Here is a 9,523-nt window from a genome sequence, read left to right on the forward strand (position 1 = left end):
TATCATCTTATGCTATTGTATTAAAGACTCATCTTTGAGAGAAGAATCAGAGTGTCTATTACACTGATCAGTCGATAAATAAAATTCTTTTTGCTGTTGTGCCAAAGCAAATTTTGACCAATCACAGAGTGGGTTCTATTCACATGACTTTTCCTATTTTTATTTTTGTTTTGATAATCATGGCAACTACAATTGTTATGAGATCATGTTTGTTTTTTGTTTTTTCTTATAAAGAATTTTTAGTTCTTGATATTAAGTTTTTTCTTATAAAAGATCGGAAAAAATTTAAGTATTAGGAAAATGCTTATTATTGTTTTTAGCAATCAGAATTATCAAGGCTTATGAATACCATTATTCGATTACACTTGCGTGGTATACCCTACAGTTATTATTATTTTTTTTAAGGCTAACTGCTATCGCCTGGTTTACCCGTCACATGTATTTTTTAAGGGTTGCCACTACCCAGTGTGCATTTGCCTGGTGGTGCCCATGGCAATGTGTTATTTTAGGTTAAAGGCAATCAGTTTCTGTAAAGTGGCTCTGTTGTCAGAAGTCTGCAGAATAGCGATGGAGATATTTTATGACAATCTGTGTGATAGCCAGTGTTGAAAAAAATAGGAATTCTGTGAAGGAAAAGATTTGAGGATTTGTTCTATTTCTTTTAACAGATTTGCTGTTTATAGAAATGAAATTTTTTCAAATCTATCTACTTATATCGATCGCTTATTTAATGCAGACGCTAAAATTAAAAAAGTGTGAAAGTAGTAAAACTATTTTACAAAAATCTATATTAATTTTTCACTTATAAGTTCTAATTTCATTGTTGTGGAATATAAAATCATTACCCACAACAATGGATTAGTTGTGCTTAATCATTTTTTCTTTACTTGCTTTGTTGTTAGTTGTAATTTAATATTTCTCAAAGAAATGTTAAAATAAAACATGCTGTAAAAGCTTGTAACTAGTAGAGCATATTATGATACATTCGTTATTCTGACAAGCTTTCAAGTCACCATCCAAATGCTAATATAAATTTTGTTTGTTTATAATGAGTGAATAATTGCCAGTGTTCTATTGCAGTGATTTTTCTTTAGGAAAATACATTTTCTGCTCTTTAAGTGACCAATATTATACTAAAAAGAGATAAATGAAAGGCATTTTTATTCAGTTCTGTTAATACAGAAAAGTGAACATCATTCCACCTTATTTCCTTCTTATAATCATAACCTTTCCTGACTATAATATAACCTGAGTGTGCCACACTTCCACATGCTTCAATGGACAGGGGTCTCTATGTTTTTTTTCAAGAGGTACCTATTTTGTGAAAATTAAAAATGATATTAAAAGTTCAACTCAAAAATATGGTAAAATATGTAATTATTTTCAAAAGTTATCATTACAAATAAAAATCATTAATAACTGGTAAACTTCTATGTATATTTTTCCCATACATTCAAAAACAATTTTTCTATTGTAAAATTTTGGGTTTAAAATTGTATCCAAATTTAAAAATTATTGTCCGTAGTTAAATTTTAACTTGAATTTAATAAAAACATACATTTAACAATACTAGCACTAAAAGTTATCTTCATTATGAGAACATTTTCGACTGGGTCATACTGAAAAAAGTTTCACAGAGAAAAAAAAATTTCATTAAAAAAATAAAGGTCTATTAGAATAAATTTAAAATAATGTTTAAAATAATAGTTCAAATTTCAACTTCCTGTGAACTTTACAAAGGAGATAGTCATTTTCTAAGGAAAAAAAGCTTGCTTTAATATGGCATAAGCGATAGGTTAGACTTACCACGCCCCACTAACTGACCAAACACGTGCTACGTATTTGTAGAAGACAGAAGAACTCTTCTCCATAGATTGCAACAAGAGCGGGGTTTGCATGGTACGCGTTTTCTTCCACTTCTATGAGGAACCTGCATGCGTTGGGAAATCGCAGAATGTTGCTTATTTTAAATTATCTATATCCTAAAACTCTAAAATCAATTCAGAATTTAAAAAACTGACCTGAATTTTTAAAAAAAACATAACTTAAAATTAGCCCAAAACGAAACTAACTTCACGTGACACGAAATGAGGCGGGGTTTGCTTATGACGTCAAAGTATAGTAACTCAGCGAACGGGAGGAGTTAAATCAAAGCTTCCTTTTGAGAAAAGTGTTACAAAGGCGTTTTAATTTGAATTGCAGTTTTAAAAAATTGTTTTTCTTTCATGTTTATATCTTATATATATACCGTAATTTATGGAAGAAACGCCGCGGCGTTCACGAGTTTAAAAGTTTTAAAATTTTAATTGCGGCGTTTACGATATTTTAAAAATAAATTTTACATTTTTCAAAGAAAAAAATAATTTTAATCAAAATAGTTGCGAATTATGGCAAAAGGTGGCACCACTATTGATAACCCAAACCCCTTAAAGAAAGTGGGTTGCTCTCGATCTAGTTCGCGCCAAACCGCGTGGTTGATAGCTCTTTCACATTTTTTCTCACTTTGTTACAACGTGCTTTGTGGAGAAATTAAATTGCGGAAAGTTTTCTTTTTAGAATTTGCTAATATTTATACATCGTTGTTATGGACGCGAAACTGATATCTTCATATTTAAATAAAACAGGTATATTTCCAAAAAATAAATAAATAAAATTAAAAAAAGTATTTATAAAATGTAAATATGTAGTACAGTATGGAACTCGAAATTCGGCACTTAATCCGACCAATTTTTTTTTTTAACGAAATTTTAATGATAAGCGGGGGGAAAAAATCAGTCATATTTTCTTTTTATTTGGAATTTTTTTCTCTTGAAGTAAGTAATTATATTTTGTCTTTTAAAAATAAAAACATGAAGAGAAAAAATAATCAATCCATGTCAAACAAAACATCGGTTCCTAAAGCAGTTAAAAATAAAGTGAAATTAAAAAGTAAAAACATCTGCATTTCTAATGAGCAAAATAAAGAAATGCAAGTTGGGAGAAACTGATGAATCAATCTTGACAGCTGTGCAAGTGCTTTACTGGTTTGTCCCCCCACATTTCCCTCTTCTGTTTGACTATAAATTAGCCACACCCTTTTGACATTGAAACTTCTTTCTCACTTGGTGTACAAAATGAATTATATCCCTTTTGCTGCTTTTTTTTTTTAATTCGATTTATTTATCTTTTTATTGCTTATTAACTGTTACTTTTTTTGTTACACTTGTTAACTTGTTTTTTTTTTATCATTATTAGTTGTTTGCTTCTTTTTTGTAGTTATTCATTGTTAGTTTCTTGCCATTAATTGTTACTTTTTTTGTAGTTCCTTGTTAGCTTTTTTTTCCGAGGTGAGCATCTTTTGTTAAAACAAAATGTTATGTAAAAGAAAAAACGAGAACAATGGTCTCGCTCTGAAGAAGAAACGATTATTTCTTTTTCGGATTATTTCATCTTGAATTATTTATCCTTCGGATTATTTCTTCTTGATTATATCTTATTGATTATTATTTTAATTAATGAAATTTCTAAAGATGGGACAGTTTAAATTCACCCCATCAAAATCTACAATTGAAACTTAGCTAAATTTATTGGTTTTTCTGAAATTAACAGCGTAATTGAATTATCGTAATATACGGGCGCCATAAGGGAATTTCCGGAAAAGATCCGAAATACGGAATTTCGTCAGTCCCGTGAGTGTCGAATTTTGGGTCCTATACTGTAATGTAAAAAAATCATTTATATTAAAGTAATATAAATATAGTTATTTAAATTTTTTACCTAATGATGGCACCAACAGCCGATTGTAACATGTTGTTCTAAGCAGTTTGTCCAAAATAAACAATAGCAGATAACATTCTTGATTTTATTATAATTATACATTTATAAATTTTAATTTAAAACATTAGTAGTATTTATAAGGAATTAATGTTATATATTCACTTTTGCCGCTAAATCGTTATTATGGGTACGGCGTTTACCGTGTTTTTTTTTTTCTTTTAAGTCTCATTATCACAAGTGCGGTGTTTATGATAGGTGCGGCGTTTCTTCATAAATTACGGTACCCTGGTCAACAAAATGGAAGACATTTTCCCAAATATCTCCAAAATTACTGAATATAAATAAATGAAATTTTGTATGGATATAGCTTATTCCATGATAATAAAGTATGCAAAACAAAAATGAAAGTGCCATTCACTGGCAAGACCTATTGCCAATAAATCCAATGTAGTCTGAACTTAAGGATAAAAGATGACAATAAAAGTGAGGCTTGTACAGTGTGTGTTGCCTCTAGTATGGTGTATGGTCACCCCTGACAGACAGACAGCATGCACAACGAGTATGCATGCTGTTAATAAGGGAGTTAAGGAGGACTTGTGGAAGACCCTCCCATTCTTCCACCAGAGCAATTTTTAAATCCGGAATGGTTCTGGGGATTTCATTTTTTATTTTAACTTTGATAATTTTTTCTGCTAGATAAAATTATTTTTTAACTTTAAAAAAAAAACCTGTACACCACTGTTCTCTAAGAATAAAATCCTTTCATATTAAAGAATTAAAAAAAGAAAGAAAGAAAGTGATCTGAACAGCATTTCATAAACATTTTAATTCAATATAAGGAATTATTCATTCAGAGAAGCTTATCAATCAGAAAAACAATCTTATCGAATTAAATTATAATCAAGTTACTGTAAAATGGTTTTAGCAACAGTATAATGGAGTAATTGCAGACAATTTGTGATTTTTTTCCATTGCTTTTGATGGCTTTGCATCAAATTTGTCTTTTTTCTCTTTTTAGTACCCTAAAAAATAATTTATTTGGCGTGTTTAACATAGAACTATTGCACATAGTACAATGCAACACTTGTAGCTTTTGCTTGGAGCCATTTTTCAGAATTCATACTCGGTGCGGCATATGCTTTCGGCGTTTCAAATCATGATGGGAGTCGTGGTTGTACTGTATTGTGACGTCATCAGAGCGGATGGGAAACCTAGCAGCGATTTAGGGGATGGGGCTAATCGAGCGATTTTAACTATTAATAACAAAATAACGAGTTATCGCACCGGTCTGAAATTGGTGTCTATCTTTATAAAATGGCGCAATGTTTCATTTTAAACACACAAAAAAAAGCATGCAGATTCCTCATTAGGAATGGAGTAGCTGACGCTCCTTTTCTCCCTTGGAGTTTCAGGATCCCGACAAGCTTTCAGTCAGGCATGGGGAGGAAAAGCCCTTTTTTTACAAACTGTGTGGAAAGCAAATTCTTCTACTGCTTCATAATAGCAATTCGTGGGAACAGTTCTATTGCAAATTGAAATGCGTAATACAAATGGGAATACAAACAACAACGAAATTTTTAGAATCGGGGGGGGGGGATCATAGAACTTGCTTTTCTTAAAAGTATTTTGTGAAACTATTGTTTTTCCTTAAGTTGAATTTGTGAAGGTACCCCTAAATGGTAGTAAATTTGCCCTGGACAGACCCCTGATAGAATATGTTTTATTTTACTCTCATGTCTATGATGCTCCCTTGTTTTTCTTAGCTTCACAGCTAACTATTGAAATCAATATCCAACGTTATTGATGATGTCAAACGCTGTTGCAGTTTAATTTTTTCCTTGCAGCTTATAAATTTCTCAGTGAAGCCTCCAATCTGTTGATAAAAAATATATGTGTTTTAATTGAAATAATTTGTCTGTAAAAATAAAAGTGTCTATTTCTTCTTAAAATTTTTCATTGTTATATTTCTACTGAATAAGTTTACTTGCTTATTACAACAAGTTCACTATAATGACAATTCCATTTGCTGTTTTGAATTGTTATTTTAACAGACTTTTACTGTATTTAAAAAGAATTTTCTTTCTTTCTACTTTTTAAACAAATTTCAGGTCTTATTTCCAAATTTTTTTTATAGTTGAAAATAGTATCATATTCTATTATCTTTTGGTGAACAAATAATATTTTTAAAGTAATTTTAATATTTTACTCTTTCATTATGAAATGTTATTGTTTGTTGTCTTGATTAAAATGGAAGTAACTTACACTTCTTTTTTATGTTAGGGTAAATTCTTAGTTCTCTTATTAGACAATTTACTACCCTGTTTGGAGCCCAACAGCCCATTTAAATCAACATTTGTAATTTGTGCAGCTAAAGTAAGTTTGCAATAATTTGTCCAACATATTTTTTGTTTATTTTTAGATTTTGCTTATAACATTTTAAATTGCACCATTCTATTCAAAATTTTAAGTTTAAGTGTTTTACAGTTAATTATAAGATACTAACTAAATAACTAAACTAAATAAACTAACTACTTATAAAGTTTATTTAGTTACTAACTAAATAAACTTTATTACATACTTATTTTTTTTAATTGCATAAACTAAACCTAATGCCAAAAGATAGGATCAATCACCATTTTCCGCATAACCTTAACTATTTATCAGTTATTAATTTTCATTGTGTAGTGAGTCAAAAAAACATTCTATAAAACTAATAATTGAATTTCCAAGTAATAAGATGGAATCCTAATAATTCAATTAATCCTAATAATTTTTTTATTTTGGCTTCTATTTTCTGATATTTTGGTGGATTATTTAAAGAAAGAAAAGAACGTCTTATAGTATGAGGTTTAAACTTAAAGTTATTTCCTTTACGTACACTACAAATACCCCCCCCCCCATTTCATGGTGTTCCAAATATCTGAATTTGTAACAAAATCCCCACTCACAGTCATATTTTATTAAAATATGAAATGTTTTTATCATGTTCTTTAAAAATTATGGTATTTTTTCAAAAAATGAAAGAAAAATATTTCTAGAGCAAATTATCTTATAAAGTTCTGTGATTTCAGAATTTTTGTTATTTATTTTTTATTATTTTTTTTATTTTATCAATTTAAAATTCTAGCCGAAGTAAGCCAGTCATTGTCGAATTTTTTTTATTTCCAAAATGAGAACAGAAAAATCAGGAGTATTTCCTTTCCAATGAACAAAAAAAAATATCATTAGAATATAATTCTGCTGAAAAAAAGAAGAAGAAAATTATTTGCTTTTGTATCTTTTCAGCTATTTTATTGCATCAACTCTTTTTTAAATTTAAAGTCTATAAATATTAAGATGCATAGCATAACAGTTTTGGTTATACCTATCATTTCAATTAATGTTATTATAATGCTTTTTTATATTTATTGTTGTGTTTTTGTTGGAGAATATAGTAACTTCGTTAAGTCATGAAAAATTCTTGGAATTAGTCATGGAAAGTCATAAATTAGAAAATCTAAAACGTAGTAGATACCCTGTATGGACAAAATTCCCATGTGTTTCAACCTTTCTGAAAATAGGACATTAAACCAAAAGGACGGGGGGAAAACTATCATTGGTCAACTATCAAAACTATCACAGCATTTCTTTCATGTTTGTCTGACGGCAGTAAGCTACCTCTAATGATCATTTTCAAAAGGAAAGCAATGCATTAGATTAGATGAAAAATGTGTAGAACAAAAGGCCAGGTGCCCTATTGAAGAAGAAATCCCTTTTGGTGTGACTAGCTAACTTAGTTTTCTTTAAAAAGAAAAAATCTTTTAAAAACTTTCTTATTGATATAAATAATTTTTGCTTTATTATAAATAAATGGAAAAATAGTAAATTTTCTGATAAATTTTTTATCTTAAATTAAATAGCTTTCTTAAATTAAATAGCTTATCTGAGTCTGTGTCGTTTTAAATAAATGTATGTGATACGTAATTTTTTAATGTTATCAAAATAATCTTAATTTGAGTAAATTTAAAGTTAAGTCCTAATTCTCTAAAAATTCTTGAAATAATACTGACTATCATCAAGTCCATGTTTCGATAGTTTTAAAAATTATAGAAAAGTTTCTCTGTTTTTTAATCTTGTTAATCAATACATCTTATTGCAATCAGAAGCATAAATGAAAATGAAGTGCTTTTCCAAATTTTACATTTTAATATTCAGTTTATTTTTAGAATTTCTTTCTGATATCAGTGTAAAATAATTTTCATTGTATGTATGCAATTTATTTTTATTAATCTAAATAGAACGCTTTTATAAATAGAGTAGAATTTAAAACTATTATAAAATATTCAAAATTCCTTTCAAGTATTATCAATGTATATTATTTTATTTAATGTTGCATTATTTAAAAGAATTATGTTTAAAGCTTTATTGTGTTAAAATAAATCTCTAGAAAGTAGTTTATTCTTTATCTATTTAATCATTAGTACTAAAGCATGCCTATTCCATTAAACATTTTTAGTTCTTCTCATCATTCTATTCATTAAAAAAAGACATGATCATTTTATTAAATAAATTGATACATATATTGTAAATTGTACTTCTAATTAATGACATTAAATAATACTAAAGTGTGATTTGACATTTTCATATGTTCTGACATATAAAGTGGAATTCATTCTTTAACGTATTACTAATATAACTTTTTGATGTTAAATTTTAATTTGTATTAAGTTAAAATATAACGTAAATGTAAAAGCATTTTCAAAATTTTCAATTACAATTCTTTTATATCTTGTTAGCATACTTCTGGAAGAAAAGTGGATATTTTTTAGTATATATTATAACTTTTAATATTAATTAATAGTTGAAAAAGTTTTCATAATTATACTTTATAATAGCTTAATTACTTTTCATTCAGAGCATAATGTATTACTTTTCACTTTGTTTTATACAAACCAAAAAAACCTAGTTTAAACCCCCAAAAAAAAAAAAAATTTCAACCCTGATTCTAAATAGTACAAAATGAGGGATAGTTAAGTCTCTTTTAGTTTTTGTAACATGAATTTCAATTACTAATTAGATTTTACAATGTTATTTCATTACCATTCATATAAAAATTTGAAATGAAACTAAAAAACAATTACTTAGAAAACATTTCTTTAAAAAAATTATAGAAATTTAAAGATGTAAAGACATTTAATTATCTTTACGTTTTTTTTTTTTTTTTTTTTTTTTTAAAAAGTTTATGTTTGTTGTAGTTGAAGAAACCATCTGAGCTGGAAAAGAACGAAACATTTTGTGAGACTTCTATTTCCTCTTATGCTGGAAATCCCTTGTTGATACAATTTGAAAAGCTTTTTTGCCCAGTTCCAGAGAGTAAACAGTCTGTATCTGTGTTACAACGATTAAATATGATGTATGATATATATCCTCTGTCAGTTGGTACAGGAAAGTAAGTAATAAGATCTTAATTTTGTTTTAGGCTACTAAAACTTAGAAAATATAGTTTTTTTTTTTTTTTTTTTTTTTTTTTTTTTTTTTTTTTTTTTTTTTTTNACATATTTCCACATTATGCTCATATGAGAACATTATCTTTAAATTGTTGACTTGAACTCAGAACTAGAAATATCTCAATGCATTTTACAGTGATGCAGTTTTTATGGGATTCTACTTTTACTTCTAAGAAAATATTCTCACATTATATAAAAATGAGATTTAAAAATAAATAAAAAATTTCACTGTGGTGTTCACTCACTTAATGAAAATAACTTAACCCTTTCGCGACGCAAAG

The 9,523-nt window shown here is 27.8% G+C and overlaps 1 protein-coding gene across 1 annotated transcript in view; it reads left to right on the forward strand.

Annotated features, from left to right (window-relative positions):
• Window positions 1-9,523, forward strand: part of LOC107440093 (zwilch kinetochore protein) — a gene marked incomplete at its 3' end in the record, with an annotated part of 65,578 nt that overhangs the window by 4,782 nt on the left and 51,273 nt on the right. Inside the window, 2 exon segments of the mRNA XM_071187324.1 lie at window positions 6,037-6,129; window positions 8,991-9,184. Coding sequence (XP_071043425.1) covers window positions 6,037-6,129; window positions 8,991-9,184 — 287 coding nt within the window.

Source organism: Parasteatoda tepidariorum, chromosome X1, assembly GCF_043381705.1.
Source record: "Parasteatoda tepidariorum isolate YZ-2023 chromosome X1, CAS_Ptep_4.0, whole genome shotgun sequence".
Lineage (NCBI taxonomy): Eukaryota > Metazoa > Arthropoda > Arachnida > Araneae > Theridiidae > Parasteatoda > Parasteatoda tepidariorum.